Source organism: Cygnus atratus, chromosome 8 (genome assembly GCF_013377495.2).
Source record: "Cygnus atratus isolate AKBS03 ecotype Queensland, Australia chromosome 8, CAtr_DNAZoo_HiC_assembly, whole genome shotgun sequence".
Classification (NCBI taxonomy): domain Eukaryota; kingdom Metazoa; phylum Chordata; class Aves; order Anseriformes; family Anatidae; genus Cygnus; species Cygnus atratus.
The window spans coordinates 8,603,237-8,619,342 of NC_066369.1; the positions used below are offsets into that span (position 1 = coordinate 8,603,237).

Here is a 16,106-nt window from a genome sequence, read left to right on the forward strand (position 1 = left end):
TCCGTGCCAGGCACGTGATGCCGCAGCCAGGCGCCAGGGAGCCAGCCTGCAGGGGTGCACGGGTGGCAGCGATGTCCAGCCAAAAACTCTCCATTACCTGGGTCGCGGGGCAAAGGTGGGAGGCTGAGAGCTCTGCCGCAGCAGGGGTCAAAGAAATGGCTCTGAGAGGAGTCAGCAGGCAATGGGACCCAGTGGGGTGGGCAGGGGGACTTGCCCCAAACCCCCCTGACCCCTCAGATGGAGTTTTTCACGCTTCGTGGGTGCCCAGGGACATCTTGGGGACAACCCCATCCTTCTGGCCCAGCTCCTCCTCGCTACCATCTCACCCCGCGCTGGTCGGGGTGGCACTTGGATAAACATGTTTTCCTGTGGCCAAACTGTTCTCGCTTTCAAGCCGTGAGAAAGATTTTATCGGGTGCTTCTTTCCCCCGGGGCTGCGGGCCAGGCATCACGCTGGAGGGGCCACCGCGGCAAGATGCACCCAGAGGCACCTTGTGGCTCAGGACCCCCTTTGGGACAAAAAGCACCCCCGGGGGCTGCAGGGGTCCCCAGGAAGGTGCCCGTGGTATCACCGGCAGCAGCCGGGCTGTGTCAGGGTGAGTCGGTTCCTCTGCGGTTTGCAGGGGAACATTGCGCAAGGAGGGCAATGGGCTGGGCCGCCTGGGGACCGGCGCCTCTGCCGCAAACAAGGGCAGTGTGTGCCTGCTTGGGGAGCTCCTCCCAAGCGCAGGAGAGAGCCCCGCTCAGCTCTGTGATGCCAGGAGGGGCACTCAGGACCCCCAGAGAGGAGCACGTGCCCCACAGCATGCTGACACCTTCCTAGGAGGCAGCCTTGGGAGCCACCTGAGATGTGAAAGGGGATTTTCCAGCTCCCGGAAGAGCTGCAGAGGATTGTGGTCATTGCTCCTCTCTGCCACACGTACCCCTCTCAAGTACCCGCGAAGCATCCCTGAGTACGTGGCCATGTCCTGCCCCTTGCAGGGGCAGCCTCTGCATCTCAGCTACCTCGCTTCTGTTTTTACAACAACACCAGAAACTATTTGTACTTACAAAAATAAAGGTGGGAATATTTCTTTTCTACTGCTCTGCCCTACCATGTCCTGTCCCAGCAGAAGTGAAACAAGCAGGGGCACAACCTGTTTTCCTCCTGTCCTCCCCTGGGGCTGAGCACCCACAAACACACCTCTGACTGCTCCTGCCCTGGCGCAGCAGTGGCAGCTCCCATCCTGCCCAGGGGACCTCATCTTTCCGCGGCGTCTCCCTGCCCTGGCAGCCACCCCTTGGCCTCTCTGTCCATTCCCATCCCAAACCTGCTCACCCTCTGCACCGGAGCTGACACAAAGCAATTGCTGCTGAAATCCTGCATGTGCAGGCTGAGCTGCAGCTCTTCCATTAAAAGGGAAAATTGCAGTAAAGAATTTTGCAAAGATAATGGCAAAATACAGGAACAGAGTTTCATTTACATCGGTGGAGTATACAGTCATTGTAGCAGTTCATGGATTCTGTGGGATGGGTTCCTCCTTTTGTGTAGGGCAAGTCCCACTGGAGCCCCGTTAATTTCTTTGGAACTGGAAAATGCTTGTGACCTGAGGGGCTCCCGCGTTGCCTTTAGCTGGAAATGAGCAGAGCTATTCCTGCAGAAAACCCTGCCAAGACGATTTCACTTACAAGCAGAAGAGGGGTAAAAAAAGATTTATGATGATTCAAGAAGGTGGACACAATGGGGCATTTTCCTGGAGCATTGGTGGAAGTTCATAAAGGATACTAATGGGGGTGGGGGGTGGGGGTTGTTCTTCTGTCCTCTTTTTGGACCTTTCTCATAAAGACTTAAAAAAGGCAGAGACAGGAAAATACATTGTGTAACTAATTGTTCTTGAGCAGTATATGAAGATTCACAGCCTGCAAATGAGAAGAGCATCCGGCACAGGAACTGGGAGGCTGCGAGCCACGCTCCTGCTCTGCCCGGTGCAGGAACCCCCGCGGCCACCTCTCGTCACACCTCGTCCCCCTGCGGTCCTCCTGCGGCCACTGCCAGCGCAGCGTGGAGATGGGGGGCCGGAGAGGTCTCGGTGGCCGTGGACCGGGGCTGGCCCCTCCGGGGGTGCCCTTCTGCACCTCCCCGGGGGCTTGGCCAAGCCCTGCTCGTTGCGGTGGGCTCCTGCAACAGGTAGGTCCCCGTGGAGCCCCCAGATGGGAGCAGGCTCCTGCGGGTGGGGAGCCCAGCGGGGGCAGGATGCGGGCTGGCAGCGGGGCTGGGTCGGGAGGGGAAGAGGCTGCAGGGAGGGAGAGAAGCTCTGCGGCTTGGAGGAAGCGCGAGCACCGCTGCCTGCTCAGGGCCAGGGGCGGCAGGCACTCTGTAGCACCGGCATGGTAGGTCTGCTCCCCTCCCCGGGGACAGCTCGGGGTCTGCTTGGCAGGGGAGCATCAGCATCTGACCCACAGCTGGTGCAGGTGCCCTTGTGGGTGCACCAGATTCCTGTGTTGCAGGCTGTGCGCGCTCACGCCTCTCTCCCTGGCACGCAGGGCACCGCCGCGGGACAGCGCTTTGCTGGGAGGACGGGGGCTCTTGGCTCTCGTGGCGTCTGCTACCTGGGCATTGCTGCCATCACATGGGGTAAGTGAGCCCAGCGTGACCCTGTAGAGCTGAGAAACCAGAGAAGGGCAGTGGGGTTATTTTGGGGGGCTGTCAGTCACACAGAAACCAGCGGGCTTTGCTGCCCATAGGACGTTTCCTTCGTACATTGGCACTGCACAGAGCAAGACCTGCTGGTATCTGCTGTGTCCCCAGGCATTCTGCGTGGTCTGGGCTATTTTCCAAAAGACCTTTTGTGGGTCAGCTGAAGAGCAGAAGCAAATGCAGAAGTTTCAGGTGGAGGCTGAGATTTAGGTTTGCCGGGAAATCAAAAATACAAATGCACCCTGAGTGCGGCGGGCCCTGTGCCCCACACTGTGCCCAGCTGCACGGGGCAGGAGCATCAGGGTGTGAAACCCAGGCAAACGGCACCCAGGTGGGGCTCAGCTCCAGGTGGGCAGGGAGAGGTAAGATAAGGCTGAGCACAAGGAGGATTGAGGCAGGAGAGCATGTGGAGGACAGGTGAGGTGTGGATGGACTCCTTGGTCCTTCTTGGGTTGGGGTGTGCAGGGGTAGGGGGTGGCTGCTCCGAGGGGAGGCAGGCTGCCAGGAGATGCCCCAAGCTTCTGTCCTGAGACCCTGAGCCTATGGAGAGTGAGGAGCAGGGCTGCTGCTAGAGGCCACCTTTTTCTGCCCCCCCCCCCCCCCCCCCCCCTTTTAACAAAACACGTAGTTTAATCTTCCACAAGGAAAGACAGAAAAAATTAGGGGATTTTGCCTATATAAATGCATAGTAATTGGCCTGAGTAGACTTCTTGTTAGACTTGGGAAGCCCTAAAGTTGCATTTAATTTACAAAGCCCAGACTTTTGCCTTCATAATAAAAGTATATGATGTGCCCTCCTGAGACACAGGGTACCCCAGGCAGACTGCTTGGAGCAGATGTTGGCTCCCACCTTGCTTTCAGGCTTTGTTCCGCAGCTGTAGCGATTCACCCTTCTAGGGAGAAGGGATAAGCTTTTTCATGGCAAAAACCATTCGATTGCATCAGGTTGTGATGTGAAGTGCTGTTTATAGAAGCAGTGTTTCAGCGAAGTACCCTTTGCTTCTGGGCGTGGGTTCCAGTTAATCTGGGCTTCATCCTGCCTGGTGGGCACAAGCAGGATGTCAGCTTCACTTTTGCAAGGCTTTGTTGTGCAATGCTGAGGTTTACAGGACTCTTCAGGCTGCCTCCAGCTCAGAGGAGCAGCCTGGCGTGCCAGATGCTTTTGGGTGTGGGGCACGCTTGGTCCTCTGTCTTGCACCAGGCTGACCCTCGTGTAGAATTGTAAAGCAAATGAGGAAAAAGAATTACAAAAGCGGTACAGTTCTGCACTCGTGGAAGGAAATGTGTGTTAAGGAACCATCTTGATACCATTTTTCCTCTTTGGGAGACCCCTGTGGGCAGGGGAGACCCAGCTGTCTCCCACTTTTCTTGTCCCTGTGCTGTTCCCTGTGCCCCACCTCGTCTCCTGCTATCTCTGGCCCACACAGATCTCCACAGACCCTCTTTGAGGCCTGTTCTCACCCACACTTCTCCCTTTGTCCCCTCGTGTCCCCTTGTCCAGCTGGTCGCTGGTGTCTCTTGGCCCTGCTGCCAGCCTGAGCTCGCCCTCATGTCCTCACCGACCCTGTCCCCAGCCAGGCTCTGGTTTTTCTGTGGTGATCCTGGACCGTGTCCTCTCCTGCAGGCATGGTGACACAGGTGGAGGCCTGGACGTACAGCTACAGCGACCAAGGGATCTACTCATGGGAGCAGGCCAGGAACTACTGCCGGACCTTCTTCACTGACCTGGTGGCCATCCAGAACAAGGAGGAGATCGGGTACCTGAACGCCACCCTGCCCTTCCACAAGCAGTACTACTGGATCGGCATCCGCAAGCAGAACAGCGTCTGGACCTGGGTGGGCACCAACAAGGCGCTGACAAAGGAGGCGGAGAACTGGGCGAAGGGGGAGCCCAACAACCGCCGCTCCAACCAGGACTGCGTGGAGATCTACATCAAGCGGCAGCAGGAGGCGGGCAAGTGGAACGACGAGCCCTGCAACAAGAGGAAGACGGCGCTGTGCTACAAAGGTGGGAGCGGGGCGGGTGGCACGGCCCCGGAGAGGGCTGGGGGCCGTGGTGGGGTGTCTGCCGTGCTGGTGGCTCCTGACCACGCTCTGTGTACGTGCAGCCTCCTGCCAGGCCTCCACCTGCCGCCCGCACGGCGAGTGCGTGGAGGTCATCAAGAGTTACAGGTGCGAGTGCCACCCCGGCTTCGAAGGGGACGAATGCGGTACCGGTGAGTGCCTGGCGGGCTCCGCTGGGGGTCAGGGTGCTCGTCCTGGGTGGCATCGAGCGGCTCAGCCTCTGCCTGCTGCAGGCTGGTGGCTATACCCCCCAAAAGCTCCCCACCCTTATTACTGAGCCCCAGTGAAGGATTCGCCATGCCACTAACGGGCCGGCGGCGCCGCGTCTCTCCCAGCTGTGCAGTGCCCCACGCTCAACCCCAAAGGAGCACGCATGACCTGCAGCCATCCCTTCGGAGACTTCCGCTACAACTCCACCTGCGACTTCGTGTGCCCAGAGGGGTTTGAGCGGCGAGGTGCGGGCACGCTGCAGTGCCTGGCTTCACGGCAGTGGTCAGCGGAGACCCCCACGTGTGCAGGTAGGGACCGCCGCGGGCTGGGACTCGGTGTCTTGCCACCTCCATCGCACCTGAGGCACCGTCTGCTCCTCCCCAAAGCCCCCAGCAGCCTTGGGAAGGTGCTGGGCACCCCGGGGGGCCTCAGAGAAGAGGGACGGGGGCTGCTGTCATGGCAGGAGGACGGGTGTGCCCTGGCGGGGCTGGGCAGCAGGGGCAAGGGGCGGTGAGATGAGGTGAGATAAGCTGGGAGGGACACAGAGGGCAGGAAGCCACCATGGGGGAGAAACCCACAAAGGAGTGAGCTGCGGTTTGTTGTGCTGCAGAGGCAGAGAAAGTCTTCCTGTTGGCATCTCAAGGGCTCGCAGCTGCTCTCCCGGTGCCCCAGAGAGGTGCTGAGCTTTCTTGTGGTTGGGGTGTGTGCAGAGCCCTGCTCTACCTCCTCCGTGCCCCTGCGTGGTGGGTCTGTGTGTTTGCGCAAGGACGGGACGAGTGGAGACCCAGAGCAGATACGGGACACAAAGGGGCACCTCCTGTATGGGGAGACCCAGCGGGAAGCAGCGAGGTCATTCATGCACAGATAACACAGCACATACACTGATATGGACACCCCCTGAGTTCCCTGGATCCTCCCTGCCAGAAGGGGAGCAGGCTCTCTGTATGTAAAACAAAGTTTGCCTTGCAGTTAGCACGGCCGACGGCGCTGTGCTCGGTGGGCCTGTGGCCCAGGGCTTTCTGCAGTTACGGGAAATGGGCACAGAGGGGTGAAGTGATGGTCTGCTGGCGGCAGGGTCAGGAGCTGGCTCCGGTTTTGTGGAAGTCCCCCCATATGCCATCCAGCAAGCTGCCCTGACCCTGCTCTCGGCTTTCCAAGTTCCCACAGTTGGTTTTCCAGCGCGCAGCTCTGTTTTTACCTGCTGACTGTATGTATGCTGGGTTTTTCTTTCCTATTTTTGCAGAGAATTAGATGAGTCAGTTGTTTGCCCCTGCTGATAATGGAGTTATGCTAGCGAGCATTGCCAGCTGGGTTTACTCCAGCACTAAGCACAGGCTTCTGCCGTGGTGGGGCTGGACGTGCCCTGGGTACCACAGGGACAAGGGACGAGGCGGCTGTGCCTGTTCCATCCTCACCAGCTCTGCCTGTGTCTGGTTGCAGCCGTCACCTGCCCCGAGCTGGCGGCTCCCAGAAGCGGCCAGGTCAATTGCTCCCACCCACATGGAGCCTCCGCCTTCAGCTCCACGTGTGACTTCTCCTGCCAGGAGGGCTTCGAGGTGACGGGACCGGAGAGACTGTGGTGCACGGCTGGGGGGGCCTGGTCGGGGGCACCCCCACACTGCAAAGGTAGAGCTGGGGTGTGTTTGGAGGGGGACATCCTGCAGGGAAAGGGGCTCTGTGTAGGACGCCTGCAGTCCTTTGCCCTGGGACTGCAATCTGGGAGTGCTGGGGATAAACAGGGTTTTGGCAGAGCTGCAAGTGCTCCCACAAAATCACCTGTGTGGAGCAAAAATCCCTGTACCAGCTACGGTACCTCGACGTCTCAGGAAGTGAGGCTTGCTGTCTGGAGTCAGGCTGGGAAAGGTAGATGAAAGACACCACCATAGGTTCAGTTTGATAAGGTTAGGATTAAGGCTTAATCCCTGGATTCAATCTCACACATATCCTCCCCTGAGACCCTGCTCTCCCCTTGCAGCCATCACCTGCCCGGTGCTCAGGGCTCCAGAGCATGGAGAGATGAACTGCTCCCATCTTCATGAGAACTTCAGCTTCAGTTCCACGTGTGCCTTCTCCTGCCAGCCAGGGTTTGAGCTCATAGGGCCAGAAAGCCGTGAGTGCACAGCCATGGGGACCTGGTCCGAGGAACCTCCACAATGCAAAGGTAGAGCTGCTGGTAAAGGTGTCAGTGGCCTGGACTTGGCCCCAGGATGTTCTTGGCTTCTCATCCCAAGCAGTTCAGCCTCGCAGTCCCCTGGCTCCTGCTTGAAGCACGCCTCTTCTCCCTTGCAGCCATCACCTGCCCGGTGCTCAGGGCTCCAGAGCACGGAGAGATGAACTGCTCCCACCTTCACAAGAACTTCAGCTTCAGTTCCACGTGTGCCTTCTCCTGCCAGCAGGGGTTTGAGCTTATAGGGCCAGAAAGCAGTGAATGCACAGCCATGGGGACCTGGTCTGGGGACACCCCACAGTGTAAAGGTAGAGCTGCTGGTAAAGGTGTCAGTGGCCTGGGTTTGGCCCACGGAGGTCTTGGTCCTCCTGGTTCCAAGAGTTCAGCCTCACAGTCCCCTGGCTCCTGCTTGAAGCATGCCTCTTCTCCCTTGCAGCCATCACCTGCCCAGTGCTCAGGGCTCCAGAGCACGGAGAGATGAACTGCTCCCACCTTCATGAGAACTTCAGCTTCAGTTGCACGTGTGCCTTCTCCTGCCAGCCAGGGTTTGAGCTTATAGGGCCAGAGAGCCGTGAATGCACAGCCATGGGGACCTGGTCTGGGGACACCCCACAATGCAAAGGTAGAGCTGCTGGTAAAGGTGTCAGTGACCTGGGTTTGGCCCCGGGATATTCTTGGCTTCTCATCCCAACAGTTCAGCCTCCTGTTCCCCTGGCTCCTGCTTAAGGTGTGCCTCCTCTCTCTTGCAGCCATCACCTGCCCAGTGCTCAGGGCTCCAGAGCATGGAGAGATGAACTGCTCCCACCTTCATGAGAACTTCAGCTTCAGTTCCACGTGTGCCTTCTCCTGCCAGCAAGGGTTTGAGCTCATAGGGCCAGAAAGCCGTGAGTGCACAGCCATGGGGACCTGGTCTGGGGACACCCCACAATGCAAAGGTAGAGCTGCTGGTAATGGTGTTGTTGGCCTGGGTTTGGCCCCGGGATGTTCTTGGGCTTCTCATTCCAAATAGTTCAGCCTCACAGTCCCCTGGCTCCTACTTGAGGTGTGCCTCTTCTTCCTTGCAGCCATCACCTGCCCGGTGCTCAGGGCTCCAGAGCACGGAGAGATGAACTGCTCCCACCTTCATGAGAGCTTCAGCTTCAGTTCCACGTGTGCCTTCTCCTGCCAGCCAGGGTTTGAGCTCACAGGGCCAGAAAGCAGTGAATGCACAGCCATGGGGACCTGGTCTGGGGACACCCCACAGTGTAAAGGTAGAGCTGCTGGTAAAGGTGTCAGTGGCCTGGGTTTGGCCCCGGGATGTTCTTGGGCTTCTCATTCCAAATAGTTCAGCCTCACAGTCCCCTGGCTCCTGCTTGAGGTGTGCCTCTTTTCCCTTGCAGCCATCACCTGCCCGGTGCTCAGGGCTCCAGAGCACGGAGAGATGAACTGCTCCCACCTTCATGAGAACTTCAGCTTCAGTTCCACGTGTGCCTTCTCCTGCCAGCAGGGGTTTGAGCTCACAGGGCCAGAAACCAGTGAATGCACAGCCATGGGGACCTGGTCTGGGGACACCCCACAGTGCAAAGGTAGAGCTGCTGGTAAAGGTGTCAGTGGCCTGGACTTGGCCCACGGAGGTTTTGGTCCTCCTGGTTCCAAAAGTTCAGCCTCACAGTCCCCCGGCTCCCGTTTGAAGCATGCCTCTTCTCCCTTGCAGCCATCACCTGCCCGGTGCTCAGGGCTCCAGAGCACGGAGAGATGAACTGCTCCCACCTTCATGGGAGCTTCACCTTCACCTCCACGTGTGCCTTCTCCTGCCAGCCAGGGTTTGAGCTTATAGGGCCAGAGAGCCGTGAGTGCACAGCCATGGGGACCTGGTCCGGAGACACCCCACAGTGTAAAGGTAGAGCTGCTGGTAAAGGTGTCAGTGACCTGGACTTGGCCCCAGGATATTCTTGGCTTCTCATCCCAACAGTTCAGCCTCCTGTTCCCCTGGCTCCTGCTTGAAACATGCCTCTTCTCCCTTGCAGCCATCACCTGCCCAATGCTCAGGGCTCCAGAGCATGGAAAGATGAACTGCTCCCATCTCTATGGGAGCTTCACCTTCACCTCCACGTGTGCCTTCTCCTGCCAGCCAGGGTTTGAGCTGAAAGGGTCGCAGAGCCGTGTGTGCATGGCCATGAGAACCTGGACTGGGGACACCCCACGATGCAGAGGTACAGTTGGTGCTCACGTGTGTGCCTGGATCATGTACTCTGGTGAAGAGATGCCATGTCCTCAGGATCTGTCCCCAGAGTCCCTCTGTTAGAGTTGCTGAGCCACATGTGCTCAGGCAGGTGGTGCTGGGAGTGGGGGGAGCTGTGTAAGGAGGCAGTGATGAAGCCCCTGCATCACTGTCCTTATCCTGATGCCTTCTGTGTCCCCAAGAGGGGTGTGTACACTGGGTGCACAGCACCATGTGGGTGCTTGACCCTCTGAAATCAAGCCTCCTGGGAAGTGCCATGCATGGCCAGCGCAGTGTGCACTGCTCTGCATTAGTAGAATGCGTTCACCAGGATCCCCTTCCCTTTAGCACTCATCTGTGGCAGCTCATTCCCTGGCTCCCCAGCCCTTGGGCCCTCATCCCACCACCCCCAATGCCATCCCACCAACGCTGCTGCTGTGCTCTGCCCCCAGCCATCAGCTGCCCAGTGCTGGAGCCCCCGAGCCGAGGCCGCCTGAACTGCTCTCACCCTCACGGCAACTTCACGTACAACTCCACCTGCACCTTTTCCTGCGAGGATGGATTTGTCCAGATGGGAGCACGGCTGCTCAGGTGTCAGGCCACGGGGAACTGGACCAGCCATTCCCCTGTCTGCAAAGGTACGGTGGGGCTGCGCTCCCCAGCCTCCTGTGTCACATCTTGAGCGTGGAGGGGGGCACCCCAGCAGCTTTGGCTTGGTGAAATCCTTCTGGTAACAACCCGTGGTGTTGTGGGTCTGTTGCAGAGGATGCTGCACCCTTCTTAAAGCAAGTCCTGGTTTACACCAGCAGCAGTGCTCTGGTGGTAGCTGGTGTTGTGCTCTCCGGGACGCTCCTTGCCTTACTCGCCAAACGGCTCAGCGACAGAGGTACAGAAACATCTCCTGCAGCCCGCGCTCGCTTTGGCTGGGGACTTTCAGACAGGGTGGTTACAGAGACCCAGGGAGGGTGGGCTGACGGGAAGGGTTTAGAAATGTGACACTGCATCCAGCTAAAAATGTCAGCAGCCAGACTGGGGGCGAAGCCAGAAAAACACCTTTCCTCTTGAAGAGGGAGAAGGCAGATGCCTCAACACCTCCCTCCTCCATCCCATGCTTGTCAAACTTGGTTCAGTTTAAGTGCTGCTGCTTCCCAAGCCCTCTGCTAAAAAGATCTGGTTCTTTCTTTTACATTGGCACTATCCGCATGGACACTTCAACGCCATTATCAGAGGAGAAGAAGAAGCTCCTGAACCCCACCAGGTGAGAGCTGTGCCCGGGGCCGTGCCCTGCAGGCAGCGTGGGTGCTACCCCTGCAGTCACCCCATTACGGTCCAGTCACCCACGTCCACGTGTGTGAGGCTGCTTTGATAAGAGTGGGAGAAGTTGAACTTGTGGGTCCCCTCCAACTCAGGATATTCTATGATTCATATTCAGTGGCTAATGAGGCTGTGTTAACTGGTGCTCATCAAAACCCTGTGATTCTGCTGTAGTGCCTGACTGCAGCCCCTGGGGAGATGTGGCTGACACGAGTGCTTTCCTCACACAAGCATGATTAACTAGCAATAGGACTAGAGGGAATGGCCTCAAGCTGCACCAGGGGAGGTTCAGGTTGGAAATTGAGACATTTCTTCTCAGAAAGAGTGGTCAGGCATTGGGACGGGTTGCCCAGGGAGGTGGTGGAATCCCTAGGGGTGTTGAAGGAAAGGTTGGGCCTGATGCTTAGGGACATGGTTTAGTGGGTGACATTGGTGGTAGGGGGGTGGTTGGACCAGATGATCTTGGAGGTCTTTTCCAACCCTAATGATTTTGTGACGATGACTACCTCTTTTCCCCTGAGCTGACACCCTTATGCTTTTCCTCCTAGCGACCTCGGATCACCAGGTGTCTTCACCAACGTAGCCTACGACTCCAACTTGTGAGGTGCGTGCTGGCACGCTGCCACCTCACAGCATGCTGGGAGACATTCCTTGCTCGGAAGAAGCGGTGTTTGGAAAACTCATGAGCTTGCAGGCTCCTCTGCCTGGAAGCGTGTGTGGAGAGGAGAGCCCCCAGGTGCAGGCCGAGCAGGCAGCAAGCCTCCCAAACCCTCTCCCCTCTCCTTGCAGGCGGGGGCTCCCCTGCCCCGAGCCCCCTCACACCCCACGCCGAAGCCCCATGTGTGTGGATGAGACCCCGGAGCTCAGCCATGGACCCTCAGCTTGTGTGGGAAGGGGGGAGCCCCCGGCTGGGTTTTGGGGGGCAATAAATAAACGTGTGTGTGTGTGCGACGTCTGCCTCCGTGTGCTGGGGGGGGGATGCAGGGAGGAGGATACGGGAGGGGTACAAAAAGGGGAGCGGGTTCATTGGGGAGGCGGGGGGTATATGAGGGGGTGCGGGGGTTGTGTATTTTTTATTTTTTGGGGGGGGGTAAGCCCCTGTCCGTCGGAGGCCGCCGTAGCGGGGTGTGGCGACGGGCGGAAGCGGCGGTGCGCGGAGCAGGAAGGAGGAAGCCATGGCGGCGGCGGAGGCCGAGTGGGAGCCCGCGGGGCTGCTGCCGGCCGCGGGGGGCGGCCTGGACTGGGGTGAGGGGGGCCGGGATGGGGATGGGGCCGGGCCGGGCCGGGCGGAGCTCAGCCCGGTGCCGGTGCTGAGGCCGCCGTTTCTCTCCCCGCAGAGGCGGTGCTGGGCGAGGAGCTGGGCGAGCTGCTGGGCGCCGCCGGGCCGCCGCGGGAGATGGGGGACGAGGCCGAGGTGAGCAGCGGGGGGCCGGGTCGGGAAGCCGGGGCTGAGGGCAGGGGGCAGGGCCCGCACCTCCGGCACAACCCCTGCGCTGTCCGGCGCCGGTCCGAGACACACGGAGCGTGCCTGCGGAGCGTAGGGCTGGAGGAAGCGTAGGAGCTGCTGTACGAGGGCAGCACAGCGCTCCTCGGCAGGTCACCGCTCCTTGCGTGTGTTGTCGTCCGATAGGTTGAACGGTAACTAGTGCGTAGGAAGTGATTTTAGTCTCTTTTTTTCTTTCTGTTGGAAACCGAAATTGGTGTCTCTGGTTTTAGGCAATGATGACGTCAGTTTGTTGTAGGGAGGCCTGGTACATACTTACCGTCATGGAGATGATCTTGAGCAAATCAGTCTTTGTGTCTCCTCCTCTTGGTGTACTGGTGCAGCTGTCCGCTTTTATTTGTAAAGTGCTTTGAGATGTGACGATGGAAGGGCGTTGATTGAATCCTTCCACAAAGGTGAAGGGAGAAGATGGCAACAAGTCACCATGCCTGTACTGTGTAGGCGGTGGTTCAGTGACTGGACTTGGAACTTTTGCGTTACAGTTTTGATAACAGAACAACAATTAGTGATGCCCTTGAACTGAAATGCTCTTCTCCTATATTTCCAAGCTTTAAAAGAAGCTTTTTTTTTTTTTCTCTTTGTAGTCCAGTTGAGAATGCCCCTCTAAAGTATTTTATCTCTGCATGCCTTAAGGCAACTAAGCGATAGCCCCTTTGCTTTCCTCTGCTTTTGTTTGCTTGTCAAGAATTGTAAGAACGTGAACCTAACAGCTGATGGAAGGTCTCAGTGTATGTTGTCTTTTTGTCTTGTTTGTTTTTCCAAACTGTCGTTTCAGGAGAATGATCTGTATAACTTTCATTTTGACTTGGATTTGATGTCTTGGGACTCAGACCTTTGGAACATTACAAGCCACGCTTATTCAGGTAACTTGCTGGTTGTATTCAGCAGGTGTGGCAATGCCCCCCTGCACCACAAGGGTGAGCTGTTAGTACTTTATGGTACCGATAATTTGGCACCGTTTGATGGCCTGCTGAACGTGTCCCTCTGGTGAGAATTCAGGCAGTGTTTCTGTAGGATGGGTGCAGCTGGTGAGGGCTGGCCTGCAGGCCAAGCTGTTAAGTGTCTTTAATCGCTCAAAGCTCTCTGCTGTGCCTTGCTTCAGGAATTAAATAGCTGGTGTAGAGTAATGTGTTCTTTACTGATCTCCCCTTGTTAAAGACTCGTATGGTAAAACTTCTCTGTCTGTCTCCTGCAGATGCAAACGTGAAGACAGAGCCCTTATCGCCAGCCACTTCGAGTTGTTCAGTCCCTTCTCCATCGTCTGCGGAGTCGCCAGTGCAGAATGTGCCTGTATGCAGAAACCTCCACGTAACACAGATAGCAGGAGTCATTCAGACCCAACTGTGACAAACAAAAAGCTTGTTGATTTATGTCTGACCAACTTTGTAGAATAAGAGGAAACAGCTTATTTTTCCAACCTTTGCACTAACAACTTTCCTTCAGTAATGTTTTCCTTACCCTCCTACTGAGATTCACTCCAAAAAGAGCAGGTTCAGTTCTGTTACCTCAGTTGTGTGCCTGCTCGCCAAACAAAATGCCTTTTGAAGGCTTCTGAGTCCAGCAGTTGCTGGTCTCTGCCCCTCTTCATTCTGCTGATGAGAAAGTGCTGCTTGGGTTTTCAGTGTTGCTTAGCGTTGGCCAGAATAAAATAGAACAAAACCTTTCTCTTTTTTTCTGCAGCAGCAACCTATCTCAGTTTCTAGTAGTCATTTTTATCTGTGTTTCTGAAGCTTTAACCTCATCTATTTTCCGTCTGCAGGATGATATGGACTTCAGCTGTAGCTCCCAGATGTCTCCCATCTCCCTCTACATCAAGAGTTCTGGAAGCCCCGCGTCCCCTGAAGGAGATGCAGGGAAGAAGCCTGCTGTCAGCGCCACTTCTCGCTCTGGTAGGAGAGATTGAGTTACTTTGATTCCACAACTATGGATACGTCAATTTTAACAAATGTCGTAGATGGGTGATGAAACATACCAAAAGCCATGTTGCTTCCAGCCATTACTGCTGGATTTTTTTTTATTTTAGATCCTCTGGTCCTACTCTGACTCTTCTTCCTTTCCTAGCAAATAATTCTGTGAAAACTCTGAAGAAATGTCAGTCAGCGTCTAGGCCTTCAATACAACCGAAACCCCTTCTGCCTGCTGTACCTGAGGCTCAGGCTAACATTGGCATCCCAGCTAAAACCATCATTATTCAGACTCTTCCAACACTTGTGCCGCTGCCAAAGCATCAGCCAGTTGTTAACATCCAGCCAGCACCTCCCAAAGGTAGGTGAATTGTCATGACTGAGCCGGGTCCTGGGGGTAAACACCATGTCTGTTTGGGATGGTCCCTAAACTGAAGTTAGGTTTTGCAGGTGAAACAGAAGGAGTAGGAAAAAAGAAGCAGGAGGGGTAGGAATAAAAGAGGGATGCTGCATGCTTTGCTGAAAAAGGTTTACGCTGAGAAAAAGTCCTTAGTTCTAGTGTCATGTAGTTGTGTGCAAAACAGCAGTTACCTGAGCATAGTGTGGAATGGCAGACGGTGTGGCAATTCCCTGAGCACTGGGAATTGTGGAAGTAAAGCTGCTATTCTGGATAGATCTCTGGGGATCCTTCACTCTGCTCTACTTGTGATTGGCAAGTGGTGCACAGGGTGAACCCTGTTCTACTCTGCTGTAACCAAAGGAAGATCCAGCAGTCAGGATGGCTGAATGCAACTTGAAAGCTTGGGAAGGAGTGATAAAAGTTTTTTACCTACATGAAACTCTGACACAGAATGGAAGGAACATGAGTTTATGGCTTTTTCTCTACTTAAATAACATATAAAAGAAAGTTATGAAATCTGTTAAAAGTTATGAGAACAGTGCCAGAGGTTAGAATGGTTGCTTACAGCTATAAGCTGATGTTAACAAGAGGCAAATGATTTCCTGTCCATTGTCAAGTTTTCACTCCTCCTGTTGCTCTGTAACAGTTTGTTGAAGCCTGGGTCTTTTTTTGGAATCCCAAGCACTATTTTATGCTGCTGCAAAGGGAGCAGGGATGTTGACTTGCATTGTGGAAATTGTCAGATGCAGTTGCTTGTTTTCACCAGCTGATGGCTGCAGATTTTTGCAGCTGACTGTACAGGCGGTGAGGAGTGGAAGGGAAAGGAGATAAATATGTCAGTGAATGTATCTAGAAACCATTACAATAGTGAAATTTTGCCTTTCTTACTAATTGCTCATCCATCAGGAGCTAAGCCAAAGCTGCAGAGACTGACATTTGTTGCAACATGCTTAGGATTGTTAGACTGCTTAAAACACAGGGCAGCACAGTCAGCGTGACCTAATTCTTACTGTGTCTGATGTTCCAGCTGATAAAATACCATCTGGAATAAGGAACGTTGGGGGTACGAAGTTTTTGGGTATAAATGCAATGCCGTGAAGATCAGCTTCTCCTTTCCCCTGAAGAAAAGTCAGGAGAATAGCTTCTGTGAGGCACTACAGAGGAAATACTGTTGGAAAAGTATTTCTGTGCAATGTATTTACTTTGATGGCATATTTAAAAATTCTGTAGTGCCCCTTCCATCACAAAAATATTTTGATTAATATGTATTAGTCAAAATCCCCTGCCCGTGGCACATTGGAGCTGCCAGATGGAGATGTGCTAGTATCTTCAAGGAGGGTAAGGAATGACTCTCCTTTTTATAGTCACTTTCATGAAAGCCTAGAAGAAGAAAGCATGATGTTAGAGCATCACATGCTTTATGCATTAAAAAACTTATTGAAAGCATCTCAGATTTACCGTTTGAGGTTCTTAAATAGGATAGTTCTCACTTAATATGCCTTTAATATCATCTCTGCAATAAAGAGGCCTAATCCTTTACCTCGCACATAAAAGATCTTGGAGCGCTGGGTAAATGACTTCATTCTTCATCTTCCAGAACGTCGGATAAGTGCTGTCATACATAGTCATGCATATCGATCGGAATGCTCAGCTGGAATGTGCTGCT

At 55.3% G+C, this 16,106-nt stretch overlaps 2 protein-coding genes across 20 annotated transcripts in view; both read left to right on the forward strand.

The window, feature by feature from the left end:
• The first annotated feature begins 28 nt into the window (after window positions 1-28).
• SELP (selectin P) lies at window positions 29-11,583 on the forward strand. 13 transcript variants are annotated; one of them, XM_050712124.1, is made up of 19 exons: window positions 29-115; window positions 1,882-2,167; window positions 2,524-2,614; window positions 4,302-4,685; window positions 4,786-4,893; window positions 5,077-5,259; window positions 6,392-6,577; window positions 6,927-7,112; window positions 7,241-7,426; window positions 7,555-7,740; window positions 7,868-8,053; window positions 8,183-8,368; window positions 8,498-8,683; window positions 8,812-8,997; window positions 9,125-9,310; window positions 9,771-9,956; window positions 10,082-10,204; window positions 10,546-10,576; window positions 11,181-11,583. In XM_050712124.1, the coding sequence occupies exons 2-19, from the start codon at window positions 2,048-2,050 to the stop codon at window positions 11,233-11,235; spliced, it is 2,955 nt and encodes a 984-aa protein (XP_050568081.1). In that variant the 5' UTR covers window positions 29-115; window positions 1,882-2,047; the 3' UTR covers window positions 11,236-11,583. The 13 variants fall into 13 exon arrangements, with proteins under 13 accessions (XP_050568081.1, XP_050568082.1, XP_050568087.1 ...); XM_050712125.1 differs by lacking the exon at window positions 29-115 and adding an exon at window positions 1,565-1,681; XM_050712126.1 differs by lacking the exon at window positions 29-115 and having other exon boundaries at window positions 1,902-2,167; window positions 11,181-11,236; window positions 11,422-11,582.
• Window positions 11,584-11,773: 190 nt separating this feature from the next.
• Window positions 11,774-16,106, forward strand: part of ATF6 (activating transcription factor 6) — a 79,312-nt gene continuing 74,979 nt past the window's right edge. For 6 of the 7 annotated variants that reach the window (XM_035537378.2, XM_035537376.2, XM_035537379.2 and 3 more), the window contains exons 1-6: window positions 11,808-11,877; window positions 11,970-12,046; window positions 12,912-12,999; window positions 13,332-13,426; window positions 13,896-14,025; window positions 14,198-14,401. In XM_035537378.2, the coding sequence (XP_035393271.1) occupies window positions 11,808-11,877; window positions 11,970-12,046; window positions 12,912-12,999; window positions 13,332-13,426; window positions 13,896-14,025; window positions 14,198-14,401 (664 nt within the window). Of the gene's footprint in view, window positions 11,878-11,969; window positions 12,047-12,911; window positions 13,000-13,331; window positions 13,427-13,895; window positions 14,026-14,197; window positions 14,402-16,106 lie in introns of all 7 variants that reach the window. The other variant, XM_035537377.2, reaches the window with a different exon arrangement.